The 27,030-nt window shown below is 36.0% G+C and overlaps 2 protein-coding genes across 4 annotated transcripts; both read left to right on the top strand.

Moving 5' to 3' along the window:
* Window positions 1-1,930: 1,930 nt before the first annotated feature.
* LOC118739395 (transcription factor GAGA-like) lies at window positions 1,931-23,451 on the top strand. 3 transcript variants are annotated; one of them, XM_036470683.1, is made up of 8 exons: window positions 1,945-2,178; window positions 3,587-3,954; window positions 13,393-13,629; window positions 13,694-13,916; window positions 14,043-14,396; window positions 14,473-14,610; window positions 16,455-16,972; window positions 23,368-23,451. In XM_036470683.1, exons 2-8 carry the CDS (start codon window positions 3,760-3,762, stop codon window positions 23,428-23,430), a joined length of 1,728 nt encoding a protein of 575 aa, XP_036326576.1. In that variant the 5' UTR covers window positions 1,945-2,178; window positions 3,587-3,759; the 3' UTR covers window positions 23,431-23,451. The 3 variants fall into 3 exon arrangements, with proteins under 3 accessions (XP_036326577.1, XP_036326576.1, XP_036326578.1); XM_036470685.1 differs by having other exon boundaries at window positions 14,473-14,730; window positions 16,464-16,972; XM_036470684.1 differs by lacking the exon at window positions 23,368-23,451 and having other exon boundaries at window positions 1,931-2,178; window positions 16,455-17,477.
* On the top strand, window positions 23,425-25,338 carry LOC118739397 (hybrid signal transduction histidine kinase L-like). Its single transcript, XM_036470688.1, has one exon. It carries the CDS (start codon window positions 23,446-23,448, stop codon window positions 24,475-24,477), a length of 1,032 nt encoding a protein of 343 aa, XP_036326581.1. The 5' UTR covers window positions 23,425-23,445; the 3' UTR covers window positions 24,478-25,338.
* The last annotated feature ends 1,692 nt before the right edge of the window (window positions 25,339-27,030 follow it).

Genomic DNA, 27,030 nt, shown 5'->3' with positions numbered 1-27,030 from the left:
AGTATAAGCTACATACCGTTATCTCAGTATAGAAAGACCCTTACTCATATAGTCGCTGACATGCAAAAAAGCCATAACTGACTAAAATTGTTTATTGCTTAAAATGATTTGGGGACTTATAATACGATCAAATGCATCAAAAAGGTAATTTCGGATTTTGACTTAGTTACGGCCTTTTGTAATTCAGCGACGATGTGAGATAGGGCCTTTCTACATATATTAAGCTTCGAAAAAATTCAAATAAAGTACGTATGTACTATGTATGTTGCATACATTGTAAAACAAATTCTCTGTCAATACTTTCTTCCGGATGCATATCTTTTAAAAAAATTACAGCAAAGCCCTCACTAACTGAACCGGAAAATCCTGTCTTAGGGAAAGTTCATACATTTGTGGACATTTCCAAAGAGTCTTCTCTTCTTACGCTTATGTGAAGAGGCTGTGAGCAGAGTAATCCACAATCAAAGAGGGGAAGTGAGATTAGAAATTTGCATTCATTTCATTTTACTTTCATTCATTAAATCTTTGACGATGATGTATCCAATTCTAATTGGAATAATTACATTGGTTTTTCTTCTCTTCAACGCATCTATCTGGTAACGCTCTCGTGGTATTGTAGAAAACTGTACTTTGAGAAGAGCGGCCATCTTGCTCTATTTACAAAACGTATGCTCCCAAGCAATGCAAAAAAAAAAACCCACACTGCCACAGCAACGTACCGAACAAAATTTTCCTCCGTATAGAGGCAAAAACTTGTATTGTTAAACGAGCACGATAGTAAATTGGTCGTAGGGTTGCCGTAGAATAATTTACGAATCACTATTGAAATGAGAGATTTCAATATCAATTGTAACTTGGGGTCTATAAAGGACAATTGTACAAAGACAACAGCAATATATTCACACTTTACTAATAGATTCACACTTCTCTCATTGTCTTCGAAGACTGAAGATCTATATGTATGCAAATCTTTTCTTAAACTGTTTTTTCCTTAGTACTAAATTCAATTGAGATTTATTGTCATCTTGAAATGGGACTTGTAAGTTTTCCCTATTTGACTTAGAAATTTGTTTGGTTCTCTATCAAAACTTCAAATTGGTCGCTTAAGGTCAAGACGGGGACGTTATAACCGATAAAGTACAAGGAGCGATATTAAAAATTTGACCTCAAAATCATTCGCGTATTCTTCCAACAGAAAACTCCCAACAGCAAAATTCAAATGAAGTTTTATCTGTTCTCTCTCAAGGACAGAAATGTTTGCAAAAGTGCACGATCGCAAACCCAGCAAAAACTTGCAAGTTTAAGGTACAGCTGATCGGAATTTCGTTTACATACAAAAGCATAAATAAGAAGCCATGAAAGTATGCCTAAAGAAATTCGCTAAGCAAAAGTAAGTAAATCAATATTTGATTTCTTTCGAAACGTATACAGTTCTAATAGGTTATTTTGAACTTACAAAACTTCAAAATAATTTTCATAAATTGCAAACGGATGATTTTGATCAGCTGTTTTTTGTGCTGGTAAATTGCTGCTGGCAAAAATTTTTCCAACGGAAACAAGCAGCTTCTCATCAAAATTTTTGTCTCTCAATTTGCCCTACTTTGCTGAATTTTAGTGTACGCGAAAAGCAACATTTTTGTATTTTTCTCACTATGAACTGCCAATTTTTACATGCCATGCAATTTTAGAACAAAAATTTACTGCTACAAGTTTGTACGTTTTCAGAATTTTTTTTTGGACATTTAAATAACTCAACGCCAGGTAGCTCTACTCGACGCTGCCAACGTCAACAGCTCAATGCCTGAGACGGTGCAACGTCGGAGGTGGGGAAGTTCGTCGTCTTCGTTGCGGCTTTGTCATGCCCGCCGAGCGTACTTCGAGCGAGCGCCGAGAAGCGAGCGAGTGTAGCAAACGAAATTCGATCGAACTCAAATTTTTCAGTTGGAAATTTTCTACGTTGGCGAGTAGTCGTGAGCAACAGAAATTGTGAAAGCAGAAGCAGCAAAAGCAGAGTTTTGGCTGGCTGGCTGCTCTGTGAGATTTTCATCCATATTAGAGCCCACTCTGAGAACAAAAATAAATTCAGAAGATTCTTTCATAGATTTTGTAAAGCGGGAAACTTTAAAAACAGAGACATAATCCGCAAGTGTTTTTTGTTTGGTGTTTATTATTTACAAAGTGAGTGTGAGAGTGCAAATAAAAAGTGGAAAAATAAAATAGAAATTAGCAATATTGGGGCAAAAGTCAATGCTGTAAATTTTGTCTAAAAGAAAACCTAGAGATCGGCATCCTTTGCTATACTATTTAATACATATGTATGCTACTTATTTTTTTCACTTTAGTTTGCTGCTTCGCATTGGAAAAACTTAAATTTTGTATCGTGGCGCTGGTGCAAACTGTACAGCTTATAGACGTATAAGCATTCGCAAAAGTGGCGAAGAAAACCATTTTTTTTTGTACTAGTGGGTTGCCTTCTCGTGTGCCTGTTGGGGCCCATCAACTGCAAGTACTTTTGGCTCCAAACCTCCGTACGCCTTGCGCCAACGCAAAGTATAATGAATAATTATTTCAGCAAATTTTCAAATGTAAATTATCAAACTTGGATTATAATTGCTAAGTAGGCACTTTGAGGCGATAGATAGACGCATATGTATAGTAAATTTAATTTGCAAATACATACATTTAACAAAATATCGATATGTTTGGCGTATTCGGGCGTACACACACAAACTCGTATATGTACCTCCCATTTCCAGCTGAATCAACAATCAGAGGAGGGGAGCGTACACTCTTGATTACGTCGGCAAACGACGTTTGTGTGTGTGTTTTGTACTCTGCCCAAGGCAATTGTTTTTTTTTCAGTCTTATGAGTTGGAGCGAATGAATTTAGCTAGAGACTTTGAAATTGTTGTTGCTTCTTGCTTGCGTCGACGTGAGCACTGCGCAGTAGAATATCTTTTTTTGCAGCAAAGTGAGTGGGGCCCAGAGCAAGTTAAAAGCAGACGTTCAATTGTTCATCGTTTTGCAATTGCTTTTAAATAAGAGCGACAGAGAGGGTGTGAGAGAGTTGCCAGCGACGACTTCATCGTATCCGTATGTAATTCAAGCCAACATTTCCCCTACCAACAGGCAAGCAGCGAGTAAAGTAGAGCGCATGAGAGCGAGTGAGACATGTGGATGCACTCGCGTTGGCTGGCGTCAGCTCGCTGCTTACGTCAAAGATAAGCAATAGGCGAAGTCGGTAGGGGCGTGGGGGCATTGGAGCCAGCATCGGCCTTTTGAAATTTCACTTTGCGCTTTCAGGTTTTGTACAATGAAAATGCATCAAAAAGCTAAAGAAAAAATTTAACACAAGCACAGTGGCAATGTAGAGAAAATTGTTAGAGAAATGTATGCAGGTTATATGGGTGGCAAGTGATAGGCGCAACAGTGGGGGCTTAGCAACACTCGTCGTGCTATTTTTTCCAAAAATTTGGTGGGGTACTAGTGGTTTAGTATATGGTTAATTAGATAATTTATAGTCCTGAATATGTACTTAAATACATACATGTAAACAAATTTATTTTTTTCTTTTTTCTAATTGCAGTTTTACTCTTGTAATAAAGCGACCATAACTATTTGAGTTGCTGATTTCGTTGGGGTTTACAGTGCTTCCAGCGGTGGTAGAAACTCGGAATTTTTCAATTTTTTTCCTTATAATTTATTGTAAAAGTGTCCAGTAGCAACGACGCTTAACGGCGTTGTTGAAAAGTCGGCCCGATGATGGCATTGCCAATGAACTCACTTTACTCCCTTACGTGGGGCGACTATGGCTCGTCACTGGTGACGGCCATTCAACTTTTGCGCTGTCACAATGACTTGGTGGACTGCACTTTGGCTGCTGGCGGGCGCAGTTTTCCAGCGCATAAAATTGTGTTATGTGCAGCGTCGCCATTTCTACTGGATCTGCTAAAGGTAAGTTAGTTTTACATTTTTAAATATTGACATTTATTTCAATTATAAACCTCTACACTTGTTTACAATAGGTTTGTATACATAGTACATGCAATATGTATGCACTTCTTATATTTAAAAGTAACTTTTTTTACAAATCAGTCTGGCCTAGTCAAAGTGTGAATTTGTGTGATGTCGTCTGCAGTTAAAATCTAATTGTTAACAAAGAATTATTCGTGGAGATGTAATGAAAATAGCTTGATAACTAAAAATCACTCGCAGGTGTAGTTTGGGGTAAAACTCATCCATAGCGCAAGAAAACAAAAAAATTACCAATGGCCAATACAATAGCACCCCCATTTCAAAGTAATATTGTTTCCCAATCATGTTTATTTATTTAGTTTTAGGAATTTTCAATTAAAACACAGTTCATTCTTTAACAAAACCCATATAAACCCAAATTTAAAACTTGTAGAAACCTAAAAAAATGATTTTTTAGAATTTGTTTCGCCGAAGGTGTTGCGGGTTTCTTCCATATAAAAATGAATTGTGTTTATTCATTAGGTATATGGAGCAAATGCGAAAAATCTAAAAAAAATCGACGGTTATTTTGAGCTACTTGAAACTTGCATATTGTTAGACTAATGGGCTATACAACTGCGTACTCAAAAAATTTCTAACACTTCTGAGAAAAAAGTTTGAAATTTAGGTGCAAGTTTGTTGATTTTTTTTGCAGTCTTTTACAAAGTTTAAAACTTGGGTTTATATGGGTTTTGTTAGAGAATGAACTGTATTTTATTTTAAAATTCTTAAAAATTAATATTTAAACATAAGTGGCAAAGAATATCACTTTAAAATAGAGGTGCTATAAATATCGCCAATACTGTATACATATATATGTATAGTTAGAGCTCGGTCTACATTCCTAGGAGACTATACCCTCAAAGCCCCCGCAGCTTTTGTTCCAGAGAGCGAAGTAAAGGGTTGCAAGAAATTACTGACTACTTCAGGGACCTCCCTAGATTCTTCACTGACGAGATTTTCAAATTCTTGCCTCTTCTAACTTTCCGCACGCGCAAAGTCAAATCGGCAACAACACTTGGGGTCACGAAGAAAAATACCTTACTCGCTGATTACAAAACGGCGGCAGATCGCAGGATAATAGGAGAAGTTTGCAGCTCTAAATATGTTTTTTAAACTGGCGCCTAAAACCTTTAGAAAGTCACATTTACGATGAACGGCTCATGTTGGCGCTGAAAGAGCAAAAAATGTTATTTATCGAAGCAGTTCCTCTATAAATGCAACCGTGGTAACAGTCCAAACAAGGCCCTGGAACGCAACGAACCGAAACTTCATCCTCGAAGACGCCGTATACCAATGTATTGAATAATATTGACAATCTACCAAGACAGTGTGCAGACCAGTTACGGCGATCCTCTCGTCATCAACTTCGATAAATATGGGTACTACATTTACCATTGCAGTAAATCGATAATTAACCTGGATGATACTTTGATGATAGTTTGGCTTTTCAAACTGGACAAAGTAACTATAGGAAATGTCCACAGTTCAATGTAAAGAGAATAGACTTTCCCACTAATGTACATGCATTTGATGCGCATTGAATAAATGATGTTTTTTCCAAATATTTTACTAAACAAACTGTCCTGCAGCGAAATAATTCTTGATAAAAACCGTTATTACACTACAGCTATTTTTATGAATACAAATACACTTGATTTTTATTTGGTTTGGATTTTGTTTTGCACGGATCTCCATGCATACCCATTTCTCGCGGACTTCTAATTATGCATACAATACAATTTGAACAGATGGCCGGATAGTGGCCTCATTAAAGGACAATCATGTACTAAAACTAAGATAACGCTATAAAAAAAAATAAAAAAAAAACGTAAACAAAAACAAACAAAGCAAAAGTAGTCGTTTGTTTGTAAACAGAGATATATTTTTCAAATGGGTCAATTCTTGGTGGATTGCTTCGAAAACTGGCGAGACCGACACACATTTTAGGCCTCATTCTCAACATGATGCGTCCAAAGAATTTCTCTGCATACTCAACTAATTTGTAAACTGAACTCACAGAAAATAGTTGTGGACCGCGCTCACCCGCACACCAACCACTTGCACTTTGCGCTCCGCTCTTCCTCGTGCTGCCACCACTGCGCTGCTTTGCTTGCTCCGGAGATTGCACGTCCGATATTTGGGCTGATGCGTCCTCTGGCCTTATTTGCGCTAAGCCGGCAAAGATAATTGCGAGCGTGGGGAGACAAAACATAAGCGGTTCGCTCAAAAAGTTATTGGTATAAATAATCAATTCGTACATAGATGGGCAAAGTTGGTAAACTGTTTTACTGCAACGGAGGGCACCAGACTGTCAACCGCTTTTGAAAAGCATTTATTGTTGTTTTCAGTATTAAATGTACTTACCCACATAAATATGTGTGTATGAGAGTGTGCTATGCAGAGACTGAGATGAAAAAATAATAACGCCATCACAATTGTTTGTTGTAATGACTTTGAAGAAGACTTCTCGTGAGTGGAGGCGGTAGAGTGGCAATGACGACGACGGTGTTGGAGATGAGTAGCGCAGCGCAACACCACTTTAATTTTCTACCATGGCAGACTTTAGAGATTTCTTTTTAAGATTTCTATTAGTAATTGAGGCGAATGAGGAAATATCTCCCTCTGAATGTGCCGTGTGCGGCGTGACATCATTGCCTCTTGAACAGGTTCAACGAGATTCGCATATATGTGCTCGCACCCAATTTAAATGAAATGTGTCTCAAATTTCTGTTGGACATGAACTCGGCTCAGAGCGGCGGTCACAATCGAGTTATGCATGCCGGTGATTGCGACAGCGTTTGCTGTTTCAGCGGAAAGTTTTTATTATGCGACCACTTCGAGAGATCTATGGATTGTTTATATTTCTAAGAAATTATTAAACTTTTGCAATGATGCACCCCGAAGATTCTATTTAAAAAATTTTTATATGTAATTAAGTTTTTTATTTTTGTTTTTAATTTCAAAGTGAAATATATATGTATATACATATATTTGTACACACCTAAATTGCATTATTCAGTTGCTACAATCGCCAAAGTCATAAAAGTCGCACAGCCACAATGGTCACACGGTTACCCTGCTTATTTACCTGTGCCGATGCCGAGTAGACAGACTGGTGAGTGAGCGAGAGCAGCGAGTGACCACAATCCTGAATGCGCCCTCCACAGAAATGTAAGCGCCAGAATGAGAGCACGAAAGAGTACACAATTTGGTGGTGAAACCCACTTATCGAACCAAGTATATATATATACATAAGTGGCTCTTGTAGCTCTTGGAGGATTAAGAGCGGAGTGACGGGTAGCGTAGCTTTGAACTGCGCATGTCTCGGCGCTGGTTCTTCGCTTGGTTGACTCGTTGAAAATTCAATGCACACTCTTGTACTGCGTTCCTCGCACTGCTCGTCGTTTCAGGGGATTTGCGCGGCTTTTCCATATGTGTGTATGTTCCGTCCAACCAATTCTCCTACTTTTGTGTTGACTCACGTCGTGGCAAAGCAAACAGTAGATATTACCTACATACTCACTGCTCTTTACAGTTGCTGTGTGTATACCTACATATGTGCATATACCTCTTATTTTCTCCCTATACGTTCGACCTTTTGTATAGCCCTCTTGTGCTCTCCCCTCTTCAAATGCATTATTCACCGTTTTTTGTTTCTTTCATAATCTCCCAGAAGAATCATGTGGCTTGGCCATGTTGTTTCTATTTTCCGGAAATGTGTGCCGAAAAAAAATACCCCGAAACCGTGGGCTTTGTTCCTATGTTCCGGAGCTACCGCGCGGAGCTACAGCGCACAGTGGTCAATAAATGGAAATTAATGTTCATAATTTACTGGAGCCTTCATTTCTAAACCAATTTGATTAATTATTATTTTTTAAATGAAAGGTAATACAATTTTCAAGGGAATAGTTGAGCCCAATTTTTGATTTTTTATTTGTTTATATTAAATTTTTTAGTGCAAAGTGTAAAAAAAGTGCCAATTTTGAAGAAGATCGATTATCCCGTTCCTGTACATAATAAAAACTAGTTAAAAACAATTGTAGGCTTCTCCCAAAATGAAAAAAAAAATTGTAAAAAGTAATAATTTGAAAAGTTATAAAAAAATTTTTTGTGTTGGGAAGTATCGAGTACTTTTGAGGATCGAGTTCTTTGGTATAGATACTTTTAAGGATCGGGTATTTTTGAGAGTACTGAGTACTTTCTTTAAATATACAATTGTTGGTAACATCTTAATGATTAGTGTAGAAATCTCACAAGCTGACAGCACTTTATTCAAATTAATATATTAATCCCAAATTACGTTATATAAATGGTAACTTAAAAACTATTAAAACTTCAAATTGAGTACAATCATTTTTAAATACCGGTAAATGTAAATAAAACTCAGTACTTTTAAGTATCCTGACCTAAGTATCTAAGTGATGATTGGAACAGAGAATTTTTGAGTACTGAGTACTTTCGAGTTCTTTTAAGTTCCGAGTACTTTCGAGTTCTCTTGTGATTACTTAGTAATTTTTGAGTTCTTTTAAGTTTTGAGTACTTTCGAGTTCTTTTGTGAGTACTGAGTACTTTGGAGTACCCAGTATCGATACTTTTAAACATCGAGTGCTGTCGATCCTTTTGAGAATCGAGTTCTGAGTACTTTTTGTATCGATACTGCCCAACACTACAAATTTTCACCAAAAATATTTTTTTTTGTATTCTTTAAAATCTTGGGTATGCAGTTTTATAGATAATTAAATTTTAGTATAATAAAGTGCAAGTTGCAAGTCGCTATGAGTTCATGTTGATTTTTAATAATTTTTTCGCTAACATTTTGAGCACATTTGCATGCTAAATGGGAGATAAAAGCGTTTGTTATGTTAATAAAAATCAACGCGAACTCTTAGCGACTTGCAACTTGCACTTTATTATACTAAAATTTAATGATCTATAAAACTGTATACCCAAGATTTTATAAAAACCAAAAACAAAAAACAATAGAATTTTTGTTACCTTCATTACCAAGGTATCTAGAATTGAGGCTACACGAACTGGTGACAATTTTTGGTAACAAAATTTTCCGGTTATAAAATGTTCGGAAACAAACAGAATAGGCCTGTTAATGCCTGAGGTTTGTCTGAAAAGATAGTGAAGGACTTACAACATTAAACTATTTTCTTCATTTTGTCATGTAAACTATGTATATTCCATCACACCGTCACTTGAAAGTGCTATTCGTATTTGCCTGTCTTTTGACTACAACCCGCAAGTGCACTGCCGCATGTAAACAATGCACTTTTGTCAACACCTGTAAAGCAATCTGCAACACCACCAATGCAATGCGCCCATTTGCTACTCTGACTCAATCCCTCTCCGCCAACGCTATTTATAACAATGCGACATAAAACACTATAAGAGCCCAGAGACATACTCACTGAGATAACGCATCGTGCTGCTTCCTGCCTCCAGTTGTTTGGCGCTTCGCTCTATCATTTTCTTTATGTACATACATACATAAGTACGTCAGCAGAAGCTGCTTGATTGTACTCAATACGCTACAACATTCCAAAATATATTAGGAGGATGAGCGATACACAGCATCAAAACAAATGATGTTCTGCTTCCTACCTAAGACCATTTCAACCCTCACCAAACAATTATCCTCCCATTATTGATATGCTCTGAGAACAAAAAAGAAATCAATTTGGCTTAAAAGTTTTCATCGCATCCCAAGCAAAGCGCTGCGCGCTCTACTTTCTCTATGAGCATAAAAGTGCGGCATAGTTATCGGGTCAGGTCGATATAAATATTTACTAAACTCAATTTGACGTATTGAAATTGAGATTCGAAAAAAAAGGTGAGTGCGCCTACGCTCAGAGATTAACTTGGCTACAGAGCTCTGGATACTATATATAGTTAAAAACGACAGCTTGCCACTTTAATTGACCAATGTGTGTTGTTCGAACAAAGCTGAAAGTGATTCGCCAATTCAGTTCACTTTTTATAACACCATAAGTGGTATTACGACATTGATGAGCGTATGCGACAATGTAATTTGGAATAAAAAATTACGATCTTCTCCGATTTCCTGGTATGCGCCTTGATGTTGTCGCACTCGGAGGTTTGCCAATGACCTTGGACCTACGAAGGGGTAGTTCACGCCTCTTAATACTCGACCACGGTGGATGTCCATTAAAGTTAAACAAGTAAGAAAGTCTAAGTTCGGGCTGAACATTAAATACCCGGCGCAAGTATTAAATATATGTTTTTTTCACCTTTCCGAAAGCTACCGCTAGATGGTAAGACGGGGTGTATCAATTTTGAGTAAATTAGCGTCCTTAAATTTCGAAATATTGCAGTTTCAAGCATTGCTGAAATTTACCGTTATATGAAAAATACCGAGTTTTGTACAAATTGGTAGAACGGTTACCGATATACACATATGTGATCATAAATGGGCGGTGCCACGCCTATTTTCCAAAATTTTACCATAAACGTATTTCTTGGTAAAGAATTGTTGCAAGCATCAATTTTGAATAAATTAGCTTTAATATTTTCTGATTTATCGAAGATTTTGTATTTCTCTAAATTACCGTTATATGGGATGTTGTTGGGTTATTGTCCGATTTTTAAAATCTTCGGCCATTTTATTTCTGAAAGTTACCGTTATATGGGAAGTGGGCGTGGTTACTGTCCGATTTCGCCCATTTTCAATACCAACCTACCTTGGATTAACGGAAAACTACATACCAAATTTCGTTGAGATATCTAAATTTTTGCTCGAGTTATCGTGTATTCCTTCGTCCAGGTGGTAAATAAGGTCGCAGAGGATTTTGTAGCGGGAAGGGTTAGGCTCCTAGCAGTGAAGAAGCGAGAAAGCTCGGAGTGCTACCCGTTTACTTTGCAGCACAAGTCTTCAATTCCATTTCCACACGCCATTATCGAACAATCGTCAGCGTAAGAGACAATCGAGCCTTCCTATGGTGGTTGAGGGAGCTTGGAAATATAATAGTTGAACAGTAATGGGGAAAGAACCTCCTGTTGAATTTTTCTAGGTTTGCTCAATTTGTCTCTAAAGATTACTGACAAGTGTCGACCACTCGGATAATTCGCCGACCACTGTTTGAGCCTCTGTGGGAGAGAGGAGGCCTCTATGTCTTCGAGCAGCGTGGAGTGGCTGACGGTATCAATCGTCTTTGACAGATCCAACGCTACTAGAATAGTTCCTCGCAGGAGCGGTTGCGATTTAAGTCACATGTTGAGTTATGGCGTTAAGTGCTGTGGCTGTGCTGTGCACTTTACCGAAACTATGCTGATTCTTCGCTGTGGTCGCGGGAGAAGCACGATCTCTAGTGGCTTCGCTATCGGGGAAAGGAGTTCGATGTCTGCTTCGACAAGACGACCACACTGCACGGTGTGGTGATTGATGATCGCTAAGCCACCACCATTAGCTCGCTCGCGATCTCGACGGTGCACATTTATCCGGCGCAATTCAGCAATGTTCGCCTCTTGCACCGCAGCTATCAACATTCCATGCCTTCCCATCAAGGCGGTTATCTCCTCGATCTTGTTCTGAAGTCCGTTGCAATTGAATGGAAGCAGCTTTGTGTGATTCGGCAGACGTATTGTTATGTGGGAGGTGAGGGACGTGTGTTGCCTTACCGCCATTAGCTGCATGCGATGCAATCCCACGACATACACATTTTTACGGCGCAATTTCTGCGGCATTTCAGAAGATTTTCAGTTGAGCATCAGCAACATTTCCTCAAGAAAGCAACAAGGCTGCATTATTGGCCTGATTATTACATAGCTCTGAACACATCCATAGCTTACTCTATCAAAAATCGTATATGTAGATCAAAGTCAACAACCTTTCGTAAAAAAAGAAAAGGTGAAAAAAAATATCGTGAAAACTCGAAACCCGTTGCCGACCCATGGTTTCTTCCACATTTTCTCTTCCCTAGTGGGGCACCGAAATTGCGCATACTGTGCATTTAGATATTATTTCGGTTTCAACCGAATTGTTTCGGGTTTTTCATATGCCTTATTTTCAGCCGAAGCTGCATGTATGTATGCATTATTTCGTTTTTCACATATGCATTATTTCGGTTTTCAACACAGAAAGGAGAATTCTACTTAGTAAGGGTTATAATCCCTAAGCGCGGACGAAGGCCGCCTACGCAAAAAGAAGTTCTGCGCAAAAATACTTCCGTCACTCTTTTCCGGCAACTTGGAAAGGAGAATTCTACTTAGTAAGGGTTATAATCCCGAAGGCCGCCTACGCAGAAAAAAGTTCGTTTTCATGTATGCACTCTTTCAGTTTTTGTTATTTCAGTTTTGAGTCCATATGCTTTGGATTTGCTCACACAAGCTCTTGGTTCAATCCGTATCCATTCTTTATAAAAAAGAAAACCATTTTGAAATATGAGTGTTTTTACTCTATAGAAAATAATTTATGCAACCTCATATACGCATTTTGTATTATCTTGATACGCGCTTTTGTACTTTAAACGACGATATGTACCTACCCTTGCTGCTGATTGTTTTCACATTTCATTTGCTTCTTTCCCAGCACGAAAACATTTGAAAACTTCGCTTCAATTTTGCGTTGCCAACGTGAAAAGTGACAGTTTTCGCACGCTGAAATATCGACCACCAAGTCGAAAGCTAAACTGACAATTTAGCGCGATGTCTCGTCGATATCACCAGATTTCAAACATATGTATATATGTATGTATCAATGTATGTATGTACACTGAGCAATGCGTCTGGTAATTCGTTGAATTTCTCCCCAAATAACAATTTACGCTCGCGTGCCATTGCAGAAAACTAAATATTTGTTTCTTTGGCAAAGCAGATTCGTCTGTGAGCCAGTTTTTGTTTTTTTTGTTTGTTGAGCGTTTCGTCATATCAGCCGCAGTGTGGCGGTGTTGCGAGCGTCACTGAGAAGAGCAGGAGCAGCAACCAAGCATCAAATAATGGTTTAAAGCGCTAATGAGAAGATAGCACGCTGCCTGCGACTAATAAGATAAGCTTTTTTGAGTAAATTAAGATTAAATGAAATTTTTCATCGACTGCCTGAGCGTTCTAAAAGCGAGTTTTACTTTTTAAACGTGTACGGCAGCTGGTTAGCGCATTGAAGAGCATGAGCAATGAGGGAGCGGGTAGCAGTGCAGATATGAGACATTACCGCACACTCCACTAAGCCAAAATAGGTAATCGGCGGGCTGGACATTTAACCAACTCGTTTGCAGGCATTTTTTCGTTGCATTTTCTCTGTTTACGTTTTTAAGTAAACCATCTCACATTTGCTTTCGACTTGCCGACTACGCTTTCTCTAATCACACCCCCTCTCTGGTTTTCTTTCTCGTTGTTGCTCTTTCCTTTATATAGAATACACCATGCAAGCATCCGGTAGTGATGTTGGCCGGCGTCAATGCCAACGACCTGGAAGCGTTGTTGGAGTTTGTTTATCGCGGCGAAGTAAGCGTCGATCACGCACAACTACCGTCGCTATTGCAAGCCGCACAATGTCTGAATATACAGGGATTGGCACCGCAAACTGTCACAAAAGATGACTACACCACGCATTCGATACAACTACAACATATGATACCACAACAACACCATGTAAGTACCATGTAAGCTACAATTTTGCCATTCTTTGTGCTTATAAAATGTTTTCCATTTTTAGGAACAAGACCCATTGATCGCCACAATTGCTACCGCACCACAACAAACCGTACATGCTCACGTCGTCGAGGATATCCATCAAGGTGGTCAGATTTTGCAAACTACTACCCACACCAATGCCGCCGGACAAACACAGACCATTGTGACCGCTGAATCTCCTAAGGATGTTATTCAACAATTCTTGCCTGCACGCAAGCGCAAGCCACGTGTCAAGAAAATGTCGCGTAAGTGTTTTATTTTATTTTTGCAGAAAAAAGTAAAGAATTAGTCTTAGAATTTATTAAAAAATTGTAAGATAGTAAGATACTGTCTTTGAAAATATCGTTATATCTATCATCTCCTAACTACAGCCACTGCACCCAAAATTGCTAAAATTGATGGCGTTGAAACGATTATTGCTACACCGACCACTCCCACTAACGTCGTCCAACATCAGACCACACAACAACAGCAACAACAACAACAACAACAACAACAACAGCAGCAGCAGCAGCAATTACAGGCACAACAAAGCATTGAAAACGGCAATGAGACGCAGATTATCACCTCGACACCGCACATCAAGAGTGAGGCGAGCAAAGTTGAGACAATTGTGACTATGGATCCGAATATTACACCGATATCGACAGCAAATACCAGCGAAGCAAGCGCCGGCGGCACAACACCAGCAAGCAGCACGAAGACAGTCAAACGCACCAAGAGTGGTAAGTAGAGTGATTGTTACTTTTTTTTAAATTTAAATATTATTGTTACTAAATCACTTATTTATTTTCATTCCAGAATCTCGTTCACGCTCACAATCGGAACAACCGGCTACTTGTCCCATTTGCTATGCAGTCATCAGACAGTCACGTAACTTGCGACGTCACTTGGAACTAAGGCATTTCGCTAAACCTGGCGTAAAGAAGGAGAAGAAAAGTAAGTCTGGTGGTAATGATATGGAAGTTTTAGACATAACGGCAGAGGAGGGCACTGTCATAGCGGCAAACGTAAGTGACATAGCGGCGACGACAAGCGGAAGCTTCCACACAGTTGCTGGTAATGCCACCACCGCATCAAATGCAACGAGCACACCCATCATCGTTACGCATGCCAATACTACAGGCGTTGGTCCGACCGTCACGCATATGGCTACGCTAAAGCAGGAGCCATCGAATGCGGGTAGTGGTCCGAATATACAAAATGTTATACATTTTGTCAGCGAAGAATTGTTGGGGTCATAAAAATGCATACAATTTGATAATTATTATTATAGAGATTCATATAAATATAGGCATTAAGACGTTTAAGTGATTAAAAATAATTGACGTTAGAAACCTTCAGGTTCTGTAAAGAAGTAGTTTTTGATAATTAAGCATTCCCCTTGCTTTTCATTAAGCTAACAAACGCATACTTTCTTGTACAAATGTATACTGAAAACACACATAAAAAAATGATTGCACACAAATGTACAGACAAACAGCCATAGTACATTGCAACAATAGCATGTACACGGCGATTTCGAATAGTTAAACGTTAAAGACGCAGTATGATTAAGTTTAGATGCTTTAGATGACAACTTGCTCAAATGTTTACTTTAATTTGCAGAAAATAGTCTACGATCATCTGCAGTATTTTCTAACAAAAAAACAAAAATAGCAATAAAAAGTTCAATCTAACGCTCTGTTTCCTTAACAAATTTGTATAAACACAAATTAAAATTTATTTAAAACAATAATATATTATTTACTGCTCGTTTTTTATACATACATACATACATATGTAAGGATTTGCTTTATAGTTTTTTATTATGAAATTTGAAAGGCGATTTTTTCCAAAATATACTATGGATATGATGAATAAAGTGGAATTGATTGATAAAAAACCGAAATAACACGCCTATTTTTAATTTTTAAACTTTATTTAATTCTGTAGTTAGATTTTTTCAGTTAAACCCTCCGTTGCTCTCGAGGAAATGTGCGTTTTGGACTTTTTATTGTTAACACAGAGAAAATACTTGTATTTGTTATTGTAAAGCTCGCGTTTTTATCACTCAAAATGATCCTTTAAACCTTGAAAAGCAATCTGTTCATCAAGAGCTTATGGTTTTACTAAAACCAAGAAATACACGGGCAGTGTAGGTGTCGAAATTGGCTTCCAATATTTGTTAAGTGCCAGCATAAAACCTTTTGGCTGTAAGTGAAGCCAATGCAGGACGGATGATATCAGATTTAATAGCCATTAACTCTGTATGTTTATGTGCGAGTTTATGCTAGTTGGTAACAATTGTTACAAGTTATCATCTTTTGGCAGGAATTGAGAGAGCGAAAATGACAGTTTACTGGATAAATTTTTACTCGTAACCGCTTTACACAATTGAACGATTTCATTAAAAATTTTTAAGGTAATCGTTACCGTACATGTTTTTTTGCATATTCCTATCACTGAGAGCTTAACTATTCAGAAATTGGGTTACAGGATATTATTTACTGGGGAGTACGCATACACAGCTATTGTATACATAAAATATGTAACAAAAATGATGGAAAGTTTTCCTAAAGGTAGAGTTGGCAAACTCCGCGTGCTGCTTAAAGGCGGTGTAAGTCTGTGAGGTTTCCTAATTTACACTTATGAAGACTTATTCAATAAATTATAAGCGTAGCTTGAAACAGCTCGTGTCCCTCTGCCGTCACTGAATGCCCCGCTCTTTTTGCATACACATTTTCTTCTTTCATTCCTTGAGAGCAATATTTCTTACATTTCATCTCTTCTACCCAATATAGTGCCCGCAGGCAAAAAGATAGTAACCACCACATCCACTGGCGCTGGAACTAGCAATGCTGCAGGCACATCAACGATCACCACAACTGTAAGCGCCGTACCACAGGTGCAATCGGTGCAATCGCTACACACTTTACATACGGTACAAGTGAAAAAGGATCCGGATGCACAGAATCAAGGCCAACAAACGATGACTGTCACAACTACGTCAGGTGCTGGTGGTGCTCAACAACAACAACAGGTGCAACAGCAACAACAGCAACAGCAAGTTCAACAGGTACAGGTGCAACAGGCACCACAACAACAGCAACAGCAACAACAAATACAACATCATCAAATAATTGATCAATCGGGTAATATAACAACAGCCACCACAACAGCGGGCGGCCAACAGCAACAACAACAACAAACTGGTGGACAAATTGTTACGCAGACGGAGAATACAGATGGTACAACATCGTTGTCGATTGCGCAGGTGCAAACGTTGCAGGGTCATCAAATACTGGGCAATATAAATCAGGTGAATATGAATGAATTTCAAACGCATTCACAATTGTAAAATGGATGATGGAAGAGGAGGAAGATGAAGTAAAATGAGCAACTTTAAATAAGAAGTTTAGCGAGAAGATATCAGAAATTAAAAAAAACCTAGCTCGCCACCCACCCACAGACACACACACACAAACAAAGGCACTAACCAAAAACGGTGTTGAGGCACTAAAAAAATATGCTATAAATTAGACAACAGTGAAACACGTAGAAACAGTAAATTAGAATATTTTTTGCTGCGACAGGGTGCAATTAAGCACCCAAATGGTGCAACAAAAGACCGAGTGAAAAATGCGCAACCAAACTTATTAACCAAAAACAGCAGAAAAAACATGTAAAAAAGATATTTTTTTTATAAAAATGTTTGAGAAATCTTTAAAATTAGGTAATAAAAAACCTCAAATTTTTCAATTTCTGCAACTATAATTCTTATATTAGTGTGCACTACCCTACGCTCTTGCAACTTCTGCATATTTTGTAAAAAAAAATACCAAATCAAATGTTTGCTTTAAAAGTGCTCCAGGAAGAGAATAAGAGACAATGAAGAAGAAAAAATCACTTAAAGTTTTACACCTTTTTGCACTTTACCAAATTTTGCTGCCTTATTTTCCTGTGCTACTATATACACTATTTCCGTGCATTGCATAACTTTAATGTTAATTTATGCTACGTACATACTATGTATTATTGAACAAAGTTATTTTATTTTTACTTCTTAGTTTTGACAAAATTTGTTTGCCTTAACCTATAAATTTAATCATAAAATTTTTAGTTGCGATTTGTAAAATAGAAAAAAAAAAATTAAATGGTTGTAAGTAGTATTAAGTTGGTACTAGGTACTACAACCCCTATACTTTAAAAACTATTACTATAAACGACTTTATTTTTAAATTTCCATGATAGCGAAAATAATGTATCGGAAGTGATATTTTATTCGCTATCTACCATTTTCATGCTTATCAACCGCATATTAAAATTTAAAAGTAAATTTAGTTCATATTTATTGCAACACTGCAACACTGCAACACTGCAACAGTTGCTAACTTAAAGTTTACTTATTATTCTTATTTTTCTTAGCTAAGAAATGTTTTAGTACACATAACACTGTTAGATATTTAGAAAAAAATATATTAAAAAGGACATATGTATGTATATATTTTTTGTTAAAATTAAAGTACTTTTACGTATACAAGAAAAGCGGAAATATCCCAATATAACAGCGGCCGCAAGTTTACGTAAATAGTTGTGCGAAATTTGTGCTTTTAGAGAAAGAGTTTAACGCGTTTTGAAAATGGTTTCTACTAGAAAGTTGAAAAAATTTGAGTTATGTTTAAAACTTATAAAGTGTAAGGCAAATAATAAAAAAAAATACTTATAACCTCGAAACAATTTTTTTTAAATTTTAATCTAAAAAAAGTGTTTGCTTTAAAATATTAATTTTTGGTACTTACAAGTAGATACATATATATATATTTAGCAAAAATAATAAAACTTGGTTTCCTTGCCACACATTTTGCACAACGGTTTCAAAAAAAAAAGGAATAAAAGAAATTAGAATAAACATTTTTTTAACGTATGATTTTCTTTAGAAATTCGCTTGTAATTCCTAATTTGACCTTTTTGTTTGTTTGGTTAACAAATTTTGAATTATAAATAATAATAATAATAATAAAAAGAACCAATTTTGAAAATCCAACAAAAAATACATAAATTTTGGTTTAATTTATTTTTATATTTGAACACTCCAGCAAATCCCCATACCTTTTAAACCTCTGCTATTTTCCTTTGTGAACTCTTCATCGCTTTGTTTTTTGTACTTTTGTACTTTTGTTTCCTTTTCATGGTATTGGTTTTTCTTGAGTTTTAGTATATAGTCTGTATATATGTTTATTTGTAGTAAAAGTAGTAGTGCTAACTTGGTTTACTTGCTTAATTAAATTTGCATGTTGTACATAGTTTACATGTATGTTTGTATGTAACATTGCTTTTATGTCTATGTATGTCCAGTCTCAATACGCTTCTCACTGTTTTTGCTATGTCTTTACGTGTATGAGTTGTACAGTATGCGGGGGTCGCACTTAGTAATCGCTATTATCAAGTTATCAGGATAAATATGCCTCGAAAGGGAAAGTCTCATTTTGTCTCATTTTGTCATCAGGGAGAATATCAAATCCTCAAAGTTGAGAATAACTGTTGGATATAAATAATTGGCCATGGCCAGAGTACGAAAATAAACTGTACAAAACAATTCCCATTTGCTCATCGATCATCATATCATGTGTGGTTTTGTACAGTTTTGTACACAGTCAGAAACAAATTGTAAGATTCGTTTGTGACAATTGTACCATAGGGTACGTTTTATACATATGTATGCAAACGTTTTAATTACGTGAAAAATATTTTTTTCTTTAAATTTTCATATCCAATTCAATTAAAAAACATTTTTATTTTTTTTATTCATTGCAGCCATTCGTTTTGTGTTTAGTTATTGCATATGTGTACATACATACATATATTTTTCTCTGCACGATTCATTTCGTTTGTTGTTTCGTCTGTGTAACTACTAAACTACTGTAGTGTACTATAGCCAAAGTGAACTCAGCCGTTTTGTTTTCGTATTGTACCGAACTTATGAAGCAATAAACGAAACGAAATAGTAACGTACAATATAGTTTATTTTCGTACCCTGGCCATGGCCATGCCTATCAGCTCTAAAAAGTTGATAACCATTTACATGTAGGATATTATTGTTGTGGTACGAGTAAAACCACGTTTCGGATTTGCACACAACATGAATATCCGATTTTTCGAAGAGATATCTAAATTCGACGTGTTTTTTCAACAAACTTTGCGCATTCAAATCTACCATCTTAAAGAGTGTAGCACGCTTGCTAATAATACGCAACATGCTCTATAAACAGTCTTTGGGACGTCTAAGGGCGATATTATAAAAGTTGTGTAAATGAATTGTGGCAATGCATCTTGGTTCTAAAAAGTTAAGCAATGAAAGAAACCCGTAACCTTTGCAAGATTTGTGTACATCATGAAAAACACGAAGACAATATTTAAAATTATAAAATACAAATCGTCGATGTTTTTGCAAAACCGCCTAAATCGCCGTTGTGGCGAAAATGAGATTGCATCGAGATTTATGCATAAAAATCGTTAAATCGTTATTAAAAAACAAATTTGTAAAATAAAAGCTAGAGAAAATACCGCCCTATGCTAAATATCGTCATCGTCGTCGTCGACGGTCGTCAGCGCATCAGTAACATGGCTGACGATGGCCGTATCGTCGCTTTTACTGACCATGGCGATATTCAACATAGGGCGGAATGACTTCAAAGAATAAACCGTTTTTTCGCTCTCTTGTAAAATTTGAGTGCCGTAAGATAGGCGGTTTTGCAATTGGACGATGGGCAGTTTTGCAAAAACATCGACGAAATTAGTTAATAAGAGCATATACTTTTCATATTCGAGTTGAAGTTTGTCGCGTTGATATGCTGCTATGTTCTTCGGCTCTGGTGTCACGAAAGGAATGTTTCATTACTGCGGCAGGACTGGTGTTTTCTAGATTGCAAACACATTACATTTATGCTCAAAAAATCGCTCGTTTGCTCGTTTGTATCACTTTTCGTATATGGTGTCATTAGGTATGTCATTTTGGTTGAAACAGCATAGACATTTCCCAAACAAGCTATGGGGAATACTGCTCGCGTAGCTGTCCTTGACCAGATCTAACTGTAGATCGCCAGACATAATTGTAGATCGTTCTGCTTATGTTCACTGTGACATTTATGCTAAGAAACTAAATAGAACTTTATTATTTGTTAGTAAGTCCCCGAAGCTAACTAAATCCTTTTTGATAGCCTTGAAGTATGCTATAAAATTTGCTCTGAAAAGCGATGCTTGAGCAAGAAAGTGCCTCGACTACGAGTTATGTGATAAGTCCGTACTCTTCTCAGTTCTGATTCGAATGGGTGTGAATGTTACAAGTGTCACATAACCTCAAGTAGTCCCCTTGATCCAATCGATACATTTTTAGTTTCAAAAGTGATAAATGAACGTTTGAAGGCTTTTGATTTTGAGAGTTGTTGTTGTAACAGGATAAAAATTCCCCAACGAGTTTTAGGGAAATGATGCTGGAGTGACAGTCATTAGGCTGGTATTAATCCGGGTCGTTCCGGTTACGTAGACCCGAACGCCGTGGGAACAGGCTTTTGGAAGTGCTAATCTTTGGCTTCGTTATTTTAAATATTGAGCATTTCCTACCAGAATTCCGTTAGTATTCACGATAAACTGACTGAACATGATTCAATAATGAAAGGTTTTGTAAGAAAAACTTTCTCTCGCTCTAATTTTATCAATGACACTCCCACCCTACTCCTAAAAACAAAAACAGTGATATTTCTTTTCCAAATTTCTTTGCAAGTTTTAAGAACATTTTTAAATTGTTAGTAGTGAAATTTTTACTTTTTAAATTTGAAGAAATGTTTGTTCTGCATTCGCTGGCGCCAACAAGACAAAATGGGTGAGAATCGTTGGACTACAGAAATTCAATGTTAAGAGACGAAATTCCCTTAAATGCCGAAATGTATTTGTCGATATTCGTGGAGACCTCTTGATTCTGCCAAGTCACTGTAAAGTAAAGCGTTCAATGAGCCAACGAAGGTATTTAGGTATTGTACTCCACGACACAATCCTGGTGTCTCCGAATGAGATTTTGACGCAATATAACATTGCCAAACCGCATCCATAGGCCCAATCGTCACACGACAGCTCGGTTTAGTCAATGGCGCGATGTAATTGCACACTTAAAAGGTGTACGCACGAGGCGAATGTTGGCTGGCGACCAACTTTATTGAAAGCGATTAGCTGAAAGTAGAATGCAAAGTTGAACAATACAAACGCCTTTTTATGGCGAATATTTTAATATTTTTTTATATTTTGATATTTTTAGTCATTCAAATTTTTTTTCGTGCAACCCGGCGGGAGTTGAACGCAAAAGTTGCCTGAAAAATCGCCTCGTGCGAAAGCCCCATTACGCCACTTCTCATTTGACGATGTAGATCACGTTCCCTATCTCAGTCGTTCAGTAGCTGCGTGCTCTGAGTTCGTCCGGCACCAATCGCCAACTGCGGCTGTGCAAGCCAGTGTTGAATATTTTCCCCAGAACATAAAAAGTGCGACATCAAAGAATTCGAAACAATCGAGCCATAACCGCGAAAGAAACGTAAGCTCCAAATTTTTTTATTTGCCGTTTTTTTGTTTAATAAATATTGCATATTTTCCGCAAACAAATAGCTTCTTCATGTCCATCAACTGGCAAACAAATACAACAAAAAAAAAGCTGAAAGTGGACCGTCCATTCTCGAGTTATGCGCCATCTGACGTACGCAAGTTTGGTATAAACATAGAAATATTTATTTTTAATAACAATAGGGGGTTATATTCGATGTAAATAAGCTTGTTTAAATTAAATAATTAAATCAAATTCGTTTTTGTTTTAAAATACCACCATTCACTATTATCCACACGTTTTTATAGAATTTAGCTCCCATTTTAGGAAGTGTGATTGAATTCTTCCCCTTTTTCTTCTGCTTCCAAAAACCATCCCTGTGGGTGGGAGTGCCAAATTTTAGAAAAAAGCTACTTACAAAACCTTTAATAATTGAATCATGCTGACTGAAAGGGTTTTTATTTTAACAAAAAAATATTTGACATAAAAACCAAACCAAATAATTACATTTTTTTTCGGGCAGGAGCTTTTTGCTACTTCACGTTAAATTTAACCGAAAACATTGTTCTAACCTCGATTTGAAATACATAATTCCTTTATGGAAACTTTTATTAACTCTGGTGATTTTTAAGCTCCCGCGTTACATTTCCAAGGCCATTCTAACCTCAAAAACACGTTTCATTTTGGTTTGGCTTAGGAGCATTTCGACATTACAGAAACCATGGTCACATACAAGTACACAGTACATGCCTCACTGACCATCCATCTATCGACGTTGTGTCTAACCTACTGATATATTTTCAAACGTATAAAAAAAAAAATATAAAATTTTTGCTTCGTTTAAAAAAGATTATATTAAAAACTGTTACTTTTCTTTTATTAAACGCACAAGTGACTAATTATAGCATATTTATTTCTCATCAGAATATAACAAATCTCATTAACTCTGCAATTTTCTTGTCTTCTCTTTTTTCATTTTTTACTATGGCTGCTACGTAACTCACCAAATTTAACAAAAAAAATAAAAATAAAAAATAAAATACATGTTTGCATTCAACAACATCTAACAACCAATCGATAAATCAACCAACCAACCAACAACAATCAATTCAATAAAAATAATCTAGGGTAATAATAAGAACATTTTGGTAAAGAAAGTTTTCATTTTAAAAGGCGGTAATAATACGTAATGATGAGCCAACGATATGATCAGCGGTAGTGGAGGAGGAGGAGGTGGCGGGGTAGGCGTCATAGGCGGGAGCAGTGGTAGTGGCGGCGGCGGGAGCAACAACATTAGCGGCAGTGTGGTAAGCGCTACACGTCTCAGCCGCGCTCAGCAGCACCACCACCAACAACAGCAGCAGAGCAGCGGCTCGAGCGGCTTGGCCGCCATAGCTGCAGCTGCCACTGGCGCCCAACCGATCGCCACCAGCAGCGGTACACATCGCGCACGCATACTGCGTGGCCATGCAGCACAAACAACCACCGGTGAGCGAGTGTTGCTTATCAACTATGTGTCGCCTAGCGCATCGGCTGCTACATCACCCAACACCCAGACGCACACGGTCAGCACAGTCGCGACGAGCGGTAGTGCTGGCACTACAACAACAACGCGCAAAATCCTCCATGCCAGAACGGCGGCAGCGACGCACGCGAACGTCAGCACCGCCACACCCGTCTCGTTTGCTGGCCTCGGTTCTGAGGTGACGGTGACGCTGACGCGTTCTGGTAAATCGACCGCCGGTCATATTGTACGTAATCATAGTATTGCCACTGAGACGACAGACCAACAGCAACAGCAACAACAGCATCACCATCATGTGAGCAGCAGTTCGCCGCCGCCGCTGGTCTTCACGACGACGGCGCACAGCGATTTGCATCATCACCAGCAGCAACAGCAGCAGCACGAAATAGTTGAACAGCAAACACATCAGCACCATCAGTTGTTAACGCATCGGCAATTGCAGCAGCAGCAGCAGACAACAACGACGGTGCTGGATCCTTTAGATTTAGAAGATCAGGATGAATATCAGCAACAGCAACAACAACATCAGCAAATTATCATTGAGCATCACGGTGGCAGCGCGCAGACACAGCAGCAGCAGACGAATGAAGAAGAGATGCTTGAGTATGACGACGAAGAGGAGGTGGAAGAGCATCACTTGCAGCAATTGCAAGAGGTGCAGGAGCAGCAAGAATGCGATGGCGATCAAGTGGAGGAAGTGTATCTCAACTGAAAGCGGCGGCGTTGGGAGCTCAGAAGCTGCGGGGGCTGTCGCAGGGCGCAGTGAATGTTGCGGATGCTGACCGCTTAATTTGTAAAAATGTTTTTCATCAAAAATTTATAGCTCGAAAACTTCATAGAAGTTAAACCGCAGATCAGATCGTGAAATCAGTTGGGAAATCATCAAAGTAAAACTTAAAATATCTCAAAATTAATTGTAAATAGTTTAATGTTTTACCTATAATAATACAACAGAAATTTTTAGCAAACATGATTTTCGTGTATACATAGTAACAAGCGGCGGCTTAATAGGTTTAGAATGAGCAACTCCAAGGCGCTCATTAACTGAAAATAAAATACAACCTTAAATAATTCGAATTCAGTTTCTGAATCTCAATTTTTGTATCAAAAGTGTGGTAAATAATAGAATTTTTTCAAAATATTGTTCCCCATTGAACATTTTCAGTAGTCTGTTTGTGGAAATAAAGTTTAATGGTGTATTTGTGTAGATTCAATTAAATTAAAAATCAGTAAGTATTACAAATTTCGCAGCAGTAGAATTTAAAAAAAAAAATATATATGTATATACATACATACATACATATTTTACGAAACATAAAAAAGCATATCTACTTTTAGAACTAAAACTGTTAGTGAAAAAATGGACATGCATATTATTAAGTATGTAATAATGTATAGTAACTAAGTTATTGTTAATTAATAAGTGGATAGATAAGTTATTGTAGTAAAATTTCATACTTTCGAAAATAAAAAAAAGTCGGAACTATTCTTAAATATAAGCAGAAAATTAAATACATAATTTAAAATATACTGTGGCAATGTCTTTAATCTAGATGCATTTTTAGAAAAAAAATATCTAAAAACGAGCAATCCAAATATACACAATATTAACTACAACTACAAAAATGGTTTAAACATATTTTTCAATGACCTTTAAGATACATTTAGTAGGTAGCTGTTATGTATAAGGCATTTGAAATTAAATTCAAATAATATATGTAAAAGCTATTAGAAAACAACAGAGGTAAAGTAAAACAAAATGAAATAAAAAAATAAATAAAGTAAAATATATAACAAATAAAATAAATAAATAAAATATATAATATATAAATGAAATATATAATGAATAAAATAAAAAATAATTATTAATAAGTAAATAAATAAATACATAAATTAATTAATAAATAAAATAATAAAAAAGTAAAAAAATAAATAAGATAAAATAGTGAATTAATAAAATAAAAAAATAATACTTACCAAAATTAAACTGATATAACAATAATGAAAACTCTCAATTAAAGAGAAATATAAAAAATAAAAGAAATTAAATAAAAATGAAACATCAAGGCAAAAAATTATGAATATAAAAAGAAAATATATAATGAATATATAAAGAAAAGAAATAAAATCAGACAAAATGAAATACTCTGAAATTAAATAAAACAAATAAAATAAATAACAAAAAATAAAATATCAAAATATAAAAAACTGTGTACTATTAAAAAAAAAAGCAAAAAATAAAAGAAATACATACAACGAAATAAAATAAAATCATATAAACTAAAGTAATGTAAAACAAATAATATAAAACAAAAAAATTAAAACAAAATAATATTAATAATAAAATAAAATAAATAAATATAAAAAATAAAATAAGTGAATATAAAAAATAAAATAAATGAATATAAAAAGAAAGAAAAAATAAATAAAAAAGTCAAAGAATATAATAAACTATAATTAAAACATACAAAAATAAAATACAAAAATTAAAGAAACACATACATAAAATGAAATAAAATAAATGACAAACTAAAAAAATCATTGAGATTAAACAAAAAAACAAAAAACATAATGAGAAAAATTTAATAACAATATAAACGATATAAAATGATAAAAAATAAATAAAATAAGAATTAGAAATAAATAAAAATAAAAACATTCCAAAAATATAAAATAATAAAAAAGAAATAAAACAAAATAAAACCAAATGAAATGTATAATAAAATTATACAATGAAGTAATATAAAAAAAAATAAAACGATGAAATATAAAATAAAATTAAACAATGAAATACGTAATATAAAATAAAATAAAATTGTGAAATAATAAAAAAAGGTAAAATAAAACAAATTTAAGTATAATGAAATGGAATTAAATACAAAAATAGAACTAACTAAAATTTAATTGAAATTTAAAATAAAATAATACAATATAAAATAAAATAAATTGGAACAAAATCAAATGAAAAATCAAATAAAAATTACAAATAGAAAAAAGAAAATAATAAAAAAACAAAAGAAAAACATGAGTATAATGAGATACATAATAATATCAAATAAAGTAAACTATATGATATGAAATCTGTACTATATAGTATAAGAAACATCGGTTTAGGGATTTGTAAAAATACCTTGAAAATTTTTCTCACGTATTACGATCGGCTCTGATATTTTAAGACAGTCAGCCTTTTCATGACTAATTTTCGCCCAAAATCGTTCACTTTTCACTCTTCGCTTATGTACACAACGGGCGGATGAAAAGATTT

This window comes from Rhagoletis pomonella, unplaced genomic scaffold (genome assembly GCF_013731165.1).
Source record: "Rhagoletis pomonella isolate Grant_MI unplaced genomic scaffold, Rhpom_1.0 Rhpom_scaffold_00005, whole genome shotgun sequence".
NCBI lineage: Eukaryota > Metazoa > Arthropoda > Insecta > Diptera > Tephritidae > Rhagoletis > Rhagoletis pomonella.
The sequence above is the reverse complement of the archived record's forward strand: the minus strand, read 5'-3'. Positions and strand labels throughout refer to the sequence as shown.

Bases quoted from the DNA above. Each gene is read 5' to 3' on its own strand.
- LOC118739395 (XM_036470685.1), top strand. From the start codon at position 3,760: ATGATGGCATTGCCAATGAACTCACTTTACTCCCTTACGTGGGGCGAC. The intron at 3,955-13,392 runs GTAAGTTAGTTT...TCCTTTATATAG, and splicing joins TTCTACTGGATCTGCTAAAG to AATACACCATGCAAGCATCC. The intron at 13,917-14,042 runs GTAAGTGTTTTA...TCCTAACTACAG, and splicing joins ACGTGTCAAGAAAATGTCGC to CCACTGCACCCAAAATTGCT.
- LOC118739397 (XM_036470688.1), top strand. From the start codon at position 23,446: ATGATCAGCGGTAGTGGAGGAGGAGGAGGTGGCGGGGTAGGCGTCATA.